The sequence below is a fragment of the Glycine soja genome, chromosome 9, assembly GCF_004193775.1.
Source record: "Glycine soja cultivar W05 chromosome 9, ASM419377v2, whole genome shotgun sequence".
NCBI classification, from domain to species: domain Eukaryota; kingdom Viridiplantae; phylum Streptophyta; class Magnoliopsida; order Fabales; family Fabaceae; genus Glycine; species Glycine soja.
Genome location: NC_041010.1, coordinates 35,264,373 through 35,282,117, shown reverse-complemented (window position 1 = coordinate 35,282,117; position 17,745 = coordinate 35,264,373). Strand labels below are relative to the sequence as shown.

Here is a 17,745-nt window from a genome sequence, read left to right as displayed (position 1 = left end):
TGCACTAGTTTCTTGTCTTCCTACTATGCGTTTCTGTTATTGGTAAGCATTTTGTTAACTGAAACTTTTAAATTTTTTTTGTGTGATATATATGTTAAGTATAATTGATATATTAATATTAATTGATAAATTTTTTATATGTTATAGGTGAAGTTTTTTATCTTGTTTGCCCTACACTGTTTGGTTGCTTTTCTTAGTACGTGTTTGAGGTAAGTTAATTTTTTTTATCTTGTTTGTCGTATACTTTTGTGTTATATACATATATGTTAAATTAATTTTAGTTGACATATTAATATTATTTAGGTTAGATTTTTGTAAGTTGTAAGTTATTAGTTGTGTTATATATATATATATATATATATATATATATATATATATATATATATATATATATATATATATATATATATATATATGTTAGGTTAGTTTTAGTTGATTTATAAATATTATTTTAAGAATATTAGTTAGGTTAGTATAGATATGTTAAATTAGTATTAATTGTGCTTTCGGTTAGTTTTTGATAATAAAATTTAAGTAATACCTTAAAATAATAAAATTATTTGTGTTATATGTATATGTTATAATTTTAGTTGGTATCTAATTATTTGTGTTATACGGTACATTAGTTGTAGTTAATTTGTTAATATGAATTTGTTTAAGTTTTTTAAATTGGTATGTTATTATTATTTGGTTTAGATTTTTTAGATTTGTATGGTATTATTTATGTTATATATATGGTATGTTAGGTTTAGTTAGAATGCTCAAGAATGCTCTCAGTTTTTGAAAGTTGAAATCTAGTTTTGAACACACACCAACACGAAGTAATTTAATTAAAATTTTGATAACAAATTTCTTCTATTTTATACATACAAACAACCATATAAAACTAATTTAATTAAAAATTTCATAAAAACTATACATTCAAACTGCTACAAAAAATTACTTAAAAAATTATAATACAAATTATTTTACTGGAAATTACGAAATAAAATATAAAACTAATTTAATTACAAAATTAATAAAAACTATACATTCAAACTGCTATAAAAAATTAGTTAAAAAAAATTATAACACAAATTATTAATTTCGAAACTACGAACCTGATTTAAATATTTAAGCCTCAAGAAGCAAATTTGAAATCATATGCGGATAAATCCCTAAACACTCACAGTTTTGAAAACTCAAATCTACTTGTGAGCACACAACAACATTGAAAGAATTTTTGCGTATATAAAGGCCCTAAATCGCCATCCGAAGTGGCTATTCCTTCTGCCCTAACTCGCCAATGGGAGTTGCAACTTGGCCTTAACTCGCCAATGGGAGTTGCAACTTCCCTTTCTCTGAAAAAGCAACCCCTACCACTGAAAAACCGAGCCTACAACCTGAAAAGCAAGCCTAGGCACCTGCACCTCTTGCACCTACGAGTCGCCAGTCAAACCAGCGGTTTGCGAAACCACTGGCTGACTCGCCAGTAGGGGTGGCAAGATCCACCTTAGGCGAAGTCGCCAACCATGCTGGCGATTTACTCGCTACGCGTCCATTCCGCAGTGAACTCACCATTGACAATGGCGGTTTGCTTCGTATTGCATGCATGGTACGTGAAAAACAGCCCCTCGTGAAAATTGTTTCAAAATTATTCCATTTGGAGAATTAGTTTTTAAAAGTACCCCATCTGAAAAAATTTGCCATTGTAAACATTGTCTAACGGAAATAAATAGGCAATAATAATTTTACCCGTTTTTTTCCTTAAAACGATAAATAATTTTACTCGTTTTTAGTGCAACTCATAATAGTCTTCTTTCTTTCTTCAGTAGAATTAAAACAGTCCTTAAATCGGATCACTTTTCACTTGCCTTAAAACAGTCCTTGTTTATACTAGGTTCGAATTTTTTATTTGTTGTATACTCAGTCCTGAAGTAGCTTCGCAACCACAAACTCTTGAAGTCCTTTCTCTCTGGTGGAGGATGCTTTATCTGTCAGCATAGTTTTGTCCTTACGCAAAATATCTTATTCGTCATCCATTCAGCCTATATTCTCTCTTTTCCAACCCATCAAACTTTCAAGTCCATTTATGTTTTTGGTTTAAACACATTGTAATTTTAATTAGTTTTGATCCTACATACTAAAGGTTTGGTTTATGATTCTTATAGTTTTACAACTATAGGTTTTGATCCTTAATTTTATTTCATTTTTTTTAGCTAGTTCTTATAGTTTTATCCTATTTTATGTTTTGGTGCTTCTAATATAACATTCGTCCAATTGTATCTTATAAGGTACATATTTTGGCATATTGACAAGAAAATCATGAAAAGTTTTGAAACTATACAGACTAATTAATTCAAACTAAACTTTTGATGTATAGGAATTAAAACTCAAAATAAATTAATTCTAATATAAAGATAAAGATAGTTATGAATTCAATTTGGAAAGGATTGATATAAAATTTGATCTTGAAAAATAATAGTTTGTGTTGTTTTGATCCTGAAAGCGTAAATTGTACAAATTGGTTTCCAAAAATATTAATTTGTTAATATATAAGTTTATCATATTACCAATTATTGACTTAAATAATTTTATTACTCAAAATTAATTTACATAAGAAAATATTTTAATAATCAAAGCAATAGAAATTGTCATTTTGGCCAAATAATATATTTTATCTAAAGAGGATAGAAAAGTAAAATACTTTTAAATATAACTAGCTAAAATCAAAAACATTTTTCCCTATCTACCTTTTCTTTTTTAAAGGACACACTCACTATTCAAATAAAAGATTATGTTCGGTAAAACATTTCAGTTAATTTTTAATTTTTTTTAATAGCTAAAAAGCTTATTTAATTATTTCGTAAGTAAATTTTGTTTAATAATTTCTAACATTTTTTGAAATGCTACCTGAAGGTTATGTTTAGAAAAACTAGCACACAAAGCTAGTTGAAAGTTAGAAAGCTAGTTGGTAGCTGAAAATAAAAAAGTTAGCTTATTAAAATATAAATGTTTGATAAAAATTAGTTATTGAACTAGTTGAAAAATATAAAATGATAAAAAAATCATGATTTATCTAAAAAGACAACAAGGAAAATGAATAAATGTATTGAGGATAAAAGTGAAAAATATAAACAACTAGAAAATAGAAGTTAACACTTTAGAAAACAATATTTCAAGTAGCATTTGAAAAAATACTAGAAGCTATTGAGAAATTACTAACAAAGTTTGTTTGCCAAACATCTAAATGAGCTTTTCAGCTACTAAAAAAAATGAAAAAAATAATTGAAATGTCTTGTCAAATATAATCGAATTAACTTTTTTAAAACAATAGCTTCTAACTTCTAATTTTCTACATTTTATTTCACTTTTATCTTTGATATATTTATTCATTTTTCTTGTTACCTTTTAAAAATAAACCGTGATTTTATTATTTTTTTGTCATTTTATATTTTCTCGTTACTTCAATAACTAATTTTATTAAATACTTATAATTCAATAAGTTAGATTTTCAACTTAAGTTAACTTTTTAGCTAATTTTATCAAACATAATCAAAATATTCAACTTTATACATTAATTGATATGATTTCATTCTGAGTTGACCTGCATGTTTTTTTAGTATACGTTCACTTGAAAGGGGTGAACACTGTCATATTAATCTTTAAAACTAAAACAATATTAAATAATTTTTAAGATGTAAAATAAGTTTTTAAACTTAATTACTTATTATTATTTTTAGCATCTAAACATATGTTAAAATTATTATTTTAGTCTACTGTTATTAATTCTGAACTAATTAATATGATTGTCAATTTATAATTCCAGAGACTTTTTATTTTATTTTCTTCAATTCAAGCTCTAACGTGACAACAGCTTCAGGGACAAAGAAGTGGTTTATTTAGTTTTCTCTTAATTTTCTTTAATTTAGAGCTTTTTTTTTTTTGGTCAGAAAACTACATATATTATTTTGATATATATTGCGAACATGTCTTTTCTGTTTGTCAAGCTTAAGTTCTTGGCACTACAGCCATCTAGTGGATATACATTTTCGACGTTTTTTTTTATATATAAGATTTTCCTTCAGCCATTGATTTACAGAACGAAAATTTGTTGCCAATCAGAGTGATGTAAAATGCCATTACTAATGGAATTCTCTCCTGCCGAATTTCTCTTCAATCACTATCCTATAAAATCTCATTCGTTAATTAGTTATTATAACATTAATTAAGGAAAAGGAAAAATGTGATCCATAGTAAAAAAAAAATCTGGAAAAAGAATTCTGCTACAGAAGTAGGAGGATCCGGTTCTGTATTTATTCATTGTACACTTCATATCTAGTGGATTCCCATTTCTAGTTTTTTTATTCTTTCTTTCACTACACTCAAGGTTCGCAATTAATCAAATAAAAGGCAAGTTTAGTAATATATAAAAAATGCAAGAGTGCTCAACTGACTGAGTGAGCTTAGCAAATTTGCTTTGCCTACTTTCATAAATATAATAACTTGAGTGAAATGACATTTTAAATAATGACTATTAATTTATATCAGGTTACATGTTAGTTAGTGGTAAAAGTATATATATTACCAATAATTAAATTAATTAACAGCAATATATATTCCAAGTGGGCAGGTTATGTACCCTTTAAATGGGTTCCAAGTACATCTTAAACTTCATTTTTCAAGTTGTATAAAGCATGCATGTAATTATTTTCTATAAAAAATAGTTAAAACAAAATACATAATAAAGATAAATGCGTAAAATATTAATAAAAATTAATACATTAGATAAGCATACTACTTAATTAATCTATTTAAGTTTTCAGGTTTAAAATATGAGAATAAAAATCAGAGAATAAAAAATTTCTAGTGTGTGGGGTTCTTGTGCAACTTTCATCTAAAATATGGTCATATGAGACAACAAAGTATACACACATATATTTTTAAAAAATAAAATAAAAATAAAAACTGAACTTCCCTACTCTGTAACACAATTTGTGAGCCCGCAATGTGTCGAGTTCCCAATGGATGAACGTCCTTTTCATAGGAAATTGACGTAAGGTAAAGTGAGCCTCAGCTTTTGTAGCAAGAACAAGAGCCATTAGGGCACTGAAACGTGGCTAAGTGCAGTGGAATTGAATCCAAAATGATAAAAGTCTCTTACTAGGCCCAACAACATCTAGGGTAAAGTTGAAAAAGAAGAAAGGAAAAAAACAAAGAAAAGTAGAAATTGCCTTATAGATAGATAGATTAGATGATGAGATTGAAGTGACACTGTACACTGAGAGAACATTGTTAACCAAATGGAAAACAAAAGCCACACACATTTTCAATGGCTATTATGACTGAAAATGAAGCTAACGTGAAAAGTTCTATTCAGGTTGATCGACACGTGTTACTGTACTACCTTTTATTGCCTTTCTTTGGTACAAAACCACATTTTGTTGTCATAATTAATAGTGAATATAATATAAAGGGAAATATTAATAATGTCTCTTTCACTTCAATTTAAGGTATTTTTATTGTTAAATATGTGAATAGTATTAAATAATTTAAACTAATATTTTATGATATAGTTAAGCAAAAATTTGTTTGTTTTTTAATGATAAAAATATATTAAAAAAATAAAAACATATTAATATTTTAAGAATATAAATACAAATATCTGTCGTAGCTGTCTCTACCAGAGAAAGTGGATAATTTGAAAAAGGAAAAGGCATCATAGTGGAAAAGAGAAAATCCAAGGTTACCATTTTGTCGCATGCACATTCCTCAGATGAATTATTTTTTCATTTCTCCTTCTCTTCTTTTCTCTAGCATATATTCTTCTATACAATACACCTAAACTTTTAGTCTTCGTTTCTAAAGACGTTCAAATACTGATGAATGAGAATCCAACAAATTTTTTCAGTCACCTAAAATAGAGGTTGAAACGGCTAAACACACTCTTATTAATGATAATATTATGATTTTAGAGTCTTCATAAATCATAATCGCATTGTAATTAATGATAATGTCAAATGTCTCAATCATACGTGTATATTTATATTTTTTAACAATTTTAATTATCATCATGACAACCCAATTTCAACACTCGGTGACTTTGATCGCAATTTAAAAATCTTATTGATCAATATCTCTTTCTCATTTAAATTCAAATTCTGATTGCACATTAGTCCAATTGATTATACAGAATAAAGTTATTGGAAGTGATGTATAAAGTGCTCCGCACTTGATTCATAGTATTCTTTGCATTCTTTCTAATTTATGTCTTATAAAATTATTAATATCTTGACTATATATTATATTCCATTAAAAAAATTATAACTACTTTTCTCTTCTTTTTTTTAACTTTTGGTTTTGTATGAACCACATATATCTTCTGCAAGCTAAGAGACAATTCTATTATAGAGATGACCAAGATAATTATAAATGGTTACATCTTTCATTTGAATGTTTAACCGGATTGCACATCTTAAAATCAAATTGAAAACCACTAATTAAATTTAAATAATTTCATATTAATTGATTTAGATATTTTTGGTTAGAATCGGTACAACAAAGTGAAACTTAAAGTAAAAATTAAGAAAAAAATTTTATTTTAAAGAAATAATAATATGTGAAGTCTTCCTTTTGTACTTTAAAAAACCAATAACATATGTTGGTGGATTTAAAATTTAAATTTTAGTTATTTTATCATTGTACTTAATTATCTCACCTGTTTTCGGTGGTTATTATTTTCGATCGCCTTTATGTTTTACACGAATGCAATATTTCAACGTCAAAAACAATAGAATACTAATTAGTAGTTAGTAAATTACAAAAAACTTTAGCTTTACGAAGTGTTCTGACCTGATAATGCGGGGAAAAGCGTGGTCATCAGTATGCCGATAGAAGTAGAATATGGAATCTTGATATCTTATTATCCTTGTTGCCCCCTTATGCATGTGCTTATCCATTACCCCTTATGCAGTTGAATAATATATAAAGAGAGAAGAGAAAGTGCAATATCTAGAACCACATATATAGTTATTTTACTGTGTGAGAGAGAAAATTAAACATGGGAAGAGGAAGGGTTGTTCTGGAAAGAATAGAGAACAAGATCAACCGTCAAGTAACATTCTCAAAACGCAGAAGTGGGTTGCTGAAGAAGGCCTTTGAGCTTTCTGTGCTATGTGATGCTGAAGTTGGCCTTATCATCTTTTCTAGCCGTGGCAAGCTTTTTCAGTACAGCAGCACTGAGTAATTTTTCTTTCCTTCTCCCCCTCTCATCTTTCTTTTGCTTTGTTGATTTATTTTGCCCACATGGTTGGGACTGGGGATGATGCAAAGTCTATATGAATTAAGATTTTATATAGATGTACTAAAGTTTAATTTATAAATTAAACTGTTCCAACTTAGTTGATTGAAAATGAAAAAGATGTGTGTATTATTATGAATTATCTGATATATGTTTTTAATTCCTACTGATAAAGTATAATTAATAAAGTTTCAGAATATTCTAATTACTTAATTGTTAATTTTTGGAGTTGAATTAAACTTGATTAAAATTTAAAAGTATATGAAAATAATTAATATTTTTCTATTAAGAAATATATTTGGGGTGCAGCTTAATTTCCGGTCATGCTGATCTTGTTTGTTTTTATTTTCTACCAAATTTTTATTCAAAAATCAATTACACAACTAAATTAGGAAATTGGAGAGTGAAGACAAAAGAATATTATGCAGTTTTGGTTATTATATATAGTGAACATGGTATGAATGCATGTGTGATTTGCATTTCATTAAGAAACTTCAAGCTCGGTCTGCCTTAATTTGAGTTAATTAATAACTAACCTTGCTATTTATTTATTTTCAAACTATAATTCTCAAATTTTGTTTCTCTTTTTATGAAAAGAGAAAAAGATATGGTCCTGCTCCTGCATTTTCACTTTTATAATTACACATGCATTAAGCACCACCGTGTGCTTCATGCTAGAGGTCTCGAATTTTCAGATCTTGCTGAGAGTACATCAGATTATGTTTGTGATTTGTGAAAGAGGTCGAGATCATATACTCCCAATGGTTTGCGTAGTCTCCCAAAAAAATCATTGTGAAAGAAACGAACATGTCAGATTCAGCATTGGATATACGCTTTAGACCTATGGGTTAAAAAAAAAACTGCATCTATATACATTGGATTTATATACGCTTACCTTTATATGCATACAGCATATTCTACCTTACAGAGATGCTATAGCGATCTATGCTAAAATAAATTTTTTGAAGTAAACTGTTACATCATAAACACTTACATGTACAGAGAATAATTAATTAATTTGATTGAACAAAAAGTGTGCCATGTAAATGACGTAATGAATTTTTATACACAGATAATCTTCAATACCAGATGATTTACATGCATGTGTACCTAATGTTGATAGGCACCCGTTTAGAGGTTTAGCTAAAGGCGTTCATTTTTCATATTTAGTGTGTGTATGAAGTTAGATTTTCATATCAACTAAAAAACCCTATAGCTATAATAACTGAAAAATACCTTTTGTTCTACAAAACAAAAATACAATTTATTAAAAAAATCATATAAAAAATAATTTTAATATTCGGTTTACTTTGTCTACTAGGTTAATAATTAATTTAATTAAAAGAAAATTAGGTTTTTAGTTCACATATTTTTTTTATCAAAATAATCAAGGTCTCAATATTTTCATATTGATGAATTTAGTCTTTAAATTTTGAAAAACATGTGGATTTAATTAATTTTCTCTAAGAATTTATAATTTTTTAGGTTAAGAGAGAGAGAGAGAAAAATCACATGTTTTTTAAAGTTTGAGGACCAAATAGATCAATATGAGAACATAAGGACATTAGTTATATTTGAACGAAAACATATATATTAAAAACATTTATTTAATTAATTAATCAAAATATTTAATTTAATAGGTAAGTTTGACAACCTTCAGCCTTTTGCTAACATCTTTTAGCTAAAAATTATATTTACAACATTTTGTAAAAAATTAGTTTTTCAACTTTAAATTAATTTATTCATTATTTTTTTAACAAAATAATTCTTAAATAAATCATGATCCCAGTAAGAATAATGATTTTGTTGATGGAATTGACAAAATACGATGATGTACAATTATAGCATATCCATATTACACAAATTAGTCAAGGGAGGATTTATAATGTGTATGCCTTGAAAGAATTCTTAATCCTTGTCCAAAATCTTGATTTAGCATTAGTTTGAACCTTGATTCCACGACTACTACCTCTGATCGAAAGCTGCGAGCAAGGAAATGAGGGAGAACTTATCTCTATCTAGCAACTAGGATTTCCGACAACATTGTGTCTTTCCCTAAATTGTCTAATAGGACAATAATTTTATAGCTACAAGATGTGAATAGGAACCACTCATTTAAATACTAAATGAGAGTTCAATCCATTACATGTTTTAGATGTCTATTTCTATGTAAGTGTAAGAGGGAGTATGTTCAACCCATATTACACAAATGTCTATTTTGATCACATTCGTATATGCTTTGTTGTGAGAGAGTATGTTGACATGTCACGTAGACTTATAAAATTCAAATAATTCTTAGTTTAAAGTGAATTTTATAGGATTGAGTTAGATTAAAGTTTAAATTCTTAAGAGTTTATTTTGATATCTTTAAAATGACTAGTTTGTTATAGAATATGTTTAAGAACTTGAATTCGACTGGCTCAAAAATTGGAATCAACTACTAAATGTCAATTTAATGAACCCTTTTTTGGTTCAAAATGGCATAAACTTACTTTTCTGCGTAAATGATTCTCAATTAGTGCAATCGTTCCTGTACATTGTAACTGATTATTTTATCAAGCATTACTCCAATTAACCAATTAATAGTGACCTTTTTTTTATTATCAGTATTACCAAAATCATTGAGAGGTATCGCCAATGTCGTTACAGCAAGTCACACACTGGTGATTCATTGGAACACGATTCACAGGTTTCTTCTTTTTTATTTTTTATTGATAAATGTTAATTTATTAGAATATTAGTTTTGTTACTAAAGAAGATGAAATTCTTGACATCTTTCTTCTTCTCTTAACAATTAAACTTAACTTATATCTATGTTTCTTCTTCCTTTTCCCGTGTAACAATTTCTTTTAAATATAAGGGAAAGAAAAGGCAACCCTAAAAGTTTTCGAGTTAGTGACTATGACTAGAATTAATGTAACCATAAACCGCTTAATTTCTAGCTGTTCAACACTGTTGTAAGCTCAATTTAATTATATAAATACGAGGTTGTGCTTATATCAATATACTATTTTACCATAAGTATGTATTACTGTGCATTGCAGAGCGCATACCATGAATTCTTGAAATTAAGAGCGAAATATGAATCTCTTGAGCGGACACAAAGGTACTTGAGATGTATATAGTATATTTAAGAGTATTAATTTTATATAGTCAGTTTAGTGTAGCCTTAAAAATGAAGGTTAAAATATTCATTAATGAAGTAAAATTGAACCTAATCGCCCTTAAATTTTTCATCACCCCTATATTTAATGGTATAGAAACTGATCCTCTGTACAAGTACTCGTATTACACTTCAAATAAATATGTTTTGTACTGTATAAGTCTAAATGCTTTACATTGTTTTTTTTTTCTGTGTGTGTGTTTGAAGGCATTTTCAAGGAGAAGACCTTGAGCCACTTAGCTTTAAAGATTTGCAGAGCCTGGAGAAGCAACTAGACATAACGCTCGCACTAACTCGACAGCACCAAGTAATGTCACTAAATGAGTATTCACTAATGCATTTTAATATATAAATGATCTGATTGAAACCGGTAAAACACCGTAGTGTTCTTAATAAACAAAAACCTTAAAACACTCTAGGGCCAAAATATTTTCTTGTATGTTCAAATTGATGTTTATGTAAATTCAGATAATGCGTTAGTTTTTTTGTTTTGTGTTTCATTTTTTCTGGTTATAAATACGTAATCTGTAATTGTCTTGATTGATTATCCTTCAATTTTTTATGGCACAAATATGTTTTTTCTCTATAAAAATATTTTGTTTTTGTCCTCATCCAAAATCTTATATGTTTCTTTTTAGTGTCTGCGATTAAGATTTTCTATTAAATGATAACGTGGTCAACAAAGATTGGAAAATAGACTTGATATTTCCTAAGAGATTAAAATGAAAATCTTTTAAAGTAAGAGAGATGCATAAAATAAATTATAATTTTAAAAAGATTAAAACAATTAAGTGAATAAGTTGGATGTCACGTCAAGAACAAAAATTAAAAATAATAAGAAGAAGAACACAAACAGACAACAAAATTAAAGGATGAAAATATAAAGATTAAAAACATATTTGTTTATTTATTTTAATTATTATTATCTCGGTGCACCTTTAAATTGCAGACGAAGAAACTCATGGCACGAGCGGATGAATTACGCGAAAAGGTAAGTTGTTAAATGCTAATTAACTTGTTTGATTTTACTCCGTGTGAAGTTTTTCTGTGAATTTCTCTCTATGTTTATGTTTTTTCTTGTTTACAACTCGGGGCTGCAGAAGTTATTGTCTATTTGTTTTTTTTTTTTTAAAAAAAGTTATTGTTTATCTTATTATAGAGAGAAAATTGATATACTTTTTAAAGAAGTGGGGCTAGACGTCCAAGTCTCTATCATCCATTATAATTTGTTCTCTTTCATAATTAGATTTTAACATAAAATAGAAAATAAGGTTTATGCATTGTTTATGCTTGTATCCCATGCTTTTTAACAGCAAAACAAATATACTTAAAGTAACAAGAATATATGCCCAAAGTATTCACAAGTTTACAAGAAGTGAGTTATGTATAGTACCTAAACAAAATTATTTGCTTTCGGTGCGAGGGAGAACACTCAACTTGTTAAGACATTTTTAGAAATCAACTAGAATTATTATAATGATATCATATAACTAAAATAGAATTAAAAAAATGGAAACTAACATTATATAACTAAAATAGTTAGAAAAAAATAGAAATTAACAGAATATGAGTGTGGTGCAGGATTTAGAAAGTGGGTTTGAATTTAACTCAATCCTACAAAACTCTCTTATAAGATGAAGATTGTTCCTAATTTATATAGTTTATCTCGACATTATCTTTATTCGATGTAGGACCTCAACATGCTTCATTTTTCTCATGGTTCCTCGCCATGTGGGACTTTCTACACCTAGATAGAGGAGTGTGTTGAAAGTCTCACATGACAGGTAATCATGAGAAAAATGAGGCATATTAAAGTCCAACATCAAATAAAGATAGTATCGAGATAAATTATATAAGTGAAGAACAATTCTTATCTTACAAGTTGATTTTGTAGGGTTGAGTTAAAGTCCAAACCCACATAAATATATGTGATTATTTTATCATAACTAAAATTAGATGGAAGGATCCAATTGAAAAAAAAATCCAGGAATTCAATTTAAAAAAAAAAAAGAAATTTTAGGGACTTAGTTGGAAATTTTATAAAAGTATACGAATTGAGAGAATTTTTTTTACCAATTTATTATTAACTTATTTAATGATGAATAATTTTTAATCATGAACAAGCATGTAAATCTTTGATACTTTTACCTTCCTTGTTTTTCTCACACGTCACTTCTAGCTTGATCCCACATATTTTTAGTCTTTCTACATGTTCAATTTTTTCTATTTTTGTTTTGCATTTTACTGGCATAGCAAAGAGTGGTCAATATGATAATCAAAATAATTAGCCAAGCAAAAGTAAAAACCATATTTAAATTTGGAATTCTCTGGAAAAAAAATGTAGAGCAAATATGTGAAGTTTCTTAATTATATGTCCTTCAAGATCATATGTGTGTTTTTAGTTAGTCCTTGTTTTAGGGATAAAATATATTTTTAGTTCTTTTAAATTTTTTGAAATTCAATTTTAGTCTCTTTAATTTTTTTTGTCCTTCTAATTTTAAAATGCACCATTTTTTGTTCTCTAACTGATTTAGATCGTATCATTTTATGAGGGATGAAAAGTGATTTAGATAACTTAGAGGACCAAATGTTGATCATTGCAAAATTAGGTCAACTACAGAAACAAAACTTAAAGGAACTAAAATCAAAATTTGAAAATTTAAAGAGAGTAAAAACATATTTTATCTTTTTTGTTGTTTTTTTTTTCGTAAAATGCTTGCAATATCTTTTCAAGCATACAAAGATCGAAACTCTAAATCCTCAAGTTTATATATAAAAAAAAATAAAATTGTGAACTAAGATGTAATTTATCTTAGGTAATTATCAAACTTGGTATAAGTGTAATTGAGCTTGTCACCATTGTGAAACAAAGAATTCATATTTTTACTACTTCACTCATTGTTTAAATGAACATAATTTTAGTTATTGACTTTGGAATTCTCTCCAAAGTCTGTAACATTAAACATCTGAACAATTTTAGGCTCTTTTGTATCTATTTTTTTTAATTAGAAGGTGTGTTACATATATAAAATAAATATTTTCTTTCATTTAATATATAAAATTTTTTTAAGAAGAAAAGTGTCAGTTACATTTCTTACCACATATTCTCCAACATGGTTTCTTTTATTTCTTTAAAACTTATGTGAGTTCCATTAGTTTTTGGGATAAACCTACATATTTAACAAGCCTCATGTGAATGTCACTCAATAAAAAAATGAGCATAAAAAAAGTGTTAAAGATTTTTTTTTTTAAAACAATTTTGATGCATCTTTATGTTCAATTTGCATGCATATATAGCTAGAGGCATCTTTATGTTCAAACACCTTATTTCATCATCTAACGACATAAATAAAAGTAAATTATGAAAGATTAATAACATTTGAAACTTGAGTAATAACAAACTTCATCCTCACCAAAAAAAAAAAAACTTTTGTATGAGTTGTCATTAATTCTTATTAACTATATATATATATATATATATATATATATATATATATTTGCAGGTGCATAAGTTGGAGGATCTTAACAAACAATTGGAGTCCAAGGTTTTCTCTTTAAATAACCATGTAAATATAGTTGAGAAAAGTTATATAATTTCAATGTTTTTTATGATAATTCCTTTTATATATTTATACTTTTATTTTTAAAACTTATTTTGTAGGAAAAAGATGAATTCTCGAGTCTCATCCTTGACAATAACAATTACATTCAAATGCATGCTACACAAGTTGATCAATTTGAGTCTGAGACAGCACTAAACACATGGTATGCATTATTTTTCTTAGCATTTTATTTTGCTAATATAAAAAATTTCCAATAATCAATAATCACATGTATGGTATGTATAGAATTTGTTCATTAAAGATTGTGAAACTCATTACGAAGAACAACAAAAAAAGGAAAAAAACTTAATGGATAGTTAGATTAATTCATATCTAAAAAACTTTTTGCAAGCCTTGAAGAATTGCTTAATTGCACCTACGATGGATCCTATAAAATCCTAAATTATATTATTGGATGACATTTTTTTATCATCCTCATCTTTTAGGGGGATTATAAATTGAAATTCATCCCTTTTAACTTTTGTTCTATTGAAAAAATTATTTACCTTGGAAGATATAAACAATTTTGACATACTAGAACAGCATTGCATTATAATAGGAAACAAAAGAAAAACTTCTGTGACAAAAGATGTCATTTTAGCTTAGAATGCATTGTTGGGGGATGTTTATGCCTTCTAGGTTTAGAATAGGTTGATGATCACTACCTTGGTTATGGTTTTATGGTTATGTTAGTGACAATAGTATCTTGTAGATTGAAGTCTTTGAGAGTTTTTCAACTTCTCCCAATCTAGACTAAACCAAAACAAGTTTAGAAAAAAAAAAGGGTGATCACACCAACCTTGCAGTTTAGAAAGCATGTGACTATTGTTTTCACATATATATCTCAACGTTGTCAAGGTGGACTATCTCCTCTTTCTCCATAACTATTTTTATATATAAATATGATAATGCATAAAATACTAAAAAAAATACTTTGAATACAAAACAAAGAAAAATATTAGTCATTAGTCGGACAATCATTAGTATATTGTTGTTTTCATAATGAAAATTAATTTATTTAGCATTGATAATTTGGGTCTATGACTATTATATCATTGATTAATTATATGCACTAATTTCCTATAATAAATAAATTTATAATTATTAATAGATAATTTGATTGGTATAAATATTTAGGTTAAAATATGTTTTTGTCCTTAAATTTAAGGTAAGTTTGTTTTGATCTCCAAAATTTTAAATTGATATTTTTAGTCTTGTAATGTGAAAAGGTTTGTTTTAGTTCCTTTATCCAAAAAAATTAGGGGTGGGTAAACAGGTTCAGGTCCATGGACTGGCTCGCGGTCCGTGCGGGTAACAGACTAATTTTTTTAAAATGGTCTATGATTATGTTATATTTTTGGGCCACTCCGCTTAACCCGCGGACTATGCGGGTTTGGCCCACGGGGTCCACGGGTTGTCCACATTAAGATTTTATTACTTCAAATATGAAATCATTTGTTGTTGAATATGTTTAAGTTTCATATTTTAGATTTATTGTTTGAATTTTCTTTTGTTAAGATATTATTTATTTTATTGATGTAATTGACTAATTGTTAAGATTTTATTTACATTTATATTGAACTTAATTTGATTGTGTTGTATTTTTATTGAAATTGAAATTCTTTTAAAACTAGGCCCGCGGACCGGCCTGTTTGACCCGCGGGGTCTGCGGGGCGGGGACGGACCAATTTATTTGGTCCGTATAAGAATGCGATGCGAGTTGACCCGGTCCGTTGTCAATGCGAACTTATGCGGACGGATCTTACGTGGGGCGGGCCGGCCCGCTTATCCACCCCTAAAAAAACCGTTAAAAATTTCACTTATATGGCTGGAGTATTTCAAATTGTTTACATGCAAATTTATTTTGATTTTGTATTCTTTTCATCAAACACCTACCACATGTTTGTTTTTATTTTAAAATATTCATTTTGATAGTATTTAATTTTTTAAATTATAAAAACTAAAAAGATCAACTTTAAATTTGATAGACCAAAAATAAATTTATCCTAAATTTTTGAAGCTAAAAACATATTTAAGTAAAAAATTTATACCATAAATATTTTATACCATTGTTGTTGATTAATGATGTGTATTCTAACTCATTTGATTCCATTCTCACGGATAAAAAAACACTAACAAATTAATACCCAATCAACAACTACTATAATAACATATTTACATGATAACTTAAAGATAAATTATATGAAAATATTTTTCTTCCTATAATGTAACTTTTTCTCACATAATAGATTCTATATGAATGTTAAAATCACTAATACTATGAGGGATTCACAATTAATCAATCCAAATTTTATATACACAAAATGCTCTTATATAATTTACAGTTAACTGCATTGATTTATTTACATTCTCATTGTAAAATTACCATCGTCATTTCAAAATACAAGTTGTGTGAAGGCTCTTCAATGTCTCTTATAAGATTGTGGAGTCATTTATGTGTAAATCATATAGTAACTTTAATTTCTTGACATTTAATTAAATTAAATAATATATATTTGTTGCAGTAGGTTTCAACATCAAGAAGTTGTTTCTAAGGAAAAAGCAATTGATACCAGGACAGAGCATAGTCAAAGCAGTCACAACAAAAACAATGGATGGCTGTAATGAATATTCATTTAATTTACATGCTAAAAAAATACCTATCACAATAACTAATGGGATAATGCCCATTATTGGTATTCACACAAATAGTTTATATAAAGTAAATGTTATTTCTACTAAACACACATTATTCCTAATAAGAAATTATGTATTTTATGCATCAGAAAAGGGGATGAATTGTGTATTTCATCTATCATTGTATAAGTTGTCATTTTAAAAAAATTTCTTAAATATTGATATTTTACCTATTGGCGTCATCATTGTAATCAGTTTCTAGTAGTAGAGAGAAATAATTTTATCCTAATTTTATAATTTTGTGATATACTACATCAAAGACCTTTATTAGTAGTGCTTTCATGCCTCTTAAGGTTTACAAGTGCTAAATTTTCTAGCAATATTAAACTAAACAAGGATGCTTTTAAAAGTGTTGAGTTAAGACAACACTTTGTCATAAAAGACGTATCATAAAATTACTAGTAATAGAAGGTAAACACATGTTTAACAGTATTAAAAAAAACAGGTTAAATTAGTTTTTTCTTTAATTTATTTTTTAGATTAAATTTGATTTTTTAATTTTTTTAAAATTTAATTTGATTATTTAATTTTCTAAAACGATTCAATTTGAACCTACCATTAAAATTGAGTTACACTTTGTAATAGTTTAAAATTATCATGTCACAAACATATATTTTCTAATATTGTCGGTTTAATTTAAATGAAATGATCTTAAAGATAAGAAAATGAAATTAAACAAAAAAAAACTAAAAAGCTAAACAAACCTAAATAATTAATTAGAAGAATAAAATATTAATTTAATCTTTAAAAAATTCAAAAATCCCAAAATAGTTCCTTATTCATTCAACATCACTCCGTCTCCTTCTCCCTTCTTAGCTTCAAAAACATTTTTCTTCTCTACCCTTCCAACCCATTCATTCCTCTTGGCCTAATTTTTTTAAGACACATTTTAAAACTTTGTTTGTATGTTATGTTTTCTAAGCTTTATTGGTTGTTGCATTCATCCCCTGAAACACGGTTATTTTATTCTTCTCATACAATAGTGCATACCAGTAGCTTATGTC

General features: G+C 27.2%; 1 protein-coding gene across 4 annotated transcripts; it reads left to right on the top strand.

Annotated features, from left to right (window-relative positions):
- Window positions 1-6,833: 6,833 nt before the first annotated feature.
- Window positions 6,834-16,923, top strand: LOC114366954 (truncated transcription factor CAULIFLOWER D-like). Of its 4 annotated transcripts, none has more exons than XM_028324012.1 (8): window positions 6,834-7,221; window positions 9,887-9,968; window positions 10,324-10,385; window positions 10,650-10,749; window positions 11,392-11,433; window positions 13,946-13,987; window positions 14,104-14,207; window positions 16,573-16,923. In XM_028324012.1, exons 1-8 carry the CDS (start codon window positions 7,040-7,042, stop codon window positions 16,667-16,669), a joined length of 711 nt encoding a protein of 236 aa, XP_028179813.1. In that variant the 5' UTR covers window positions 6,834-7,039; the 3' UTR covers window positions 16,670-16,923. The 4 variants fall into 4 exon arrangements, with proteins under 4 accessions (XP_028179813.1, XP_028179811.1, XP_028179812.1 ...); XM_028324010.1 differs by having other exon boundaries at window positions 6,836-7,221; window positions 13,946-14,008; XM_028324011.1 differs by having other exon boundaries at window positions 6,837-7,221; window positions 16,570-16,862.
- Window positions 16,924-17,745: the final 822 nt, after the last annotated feature.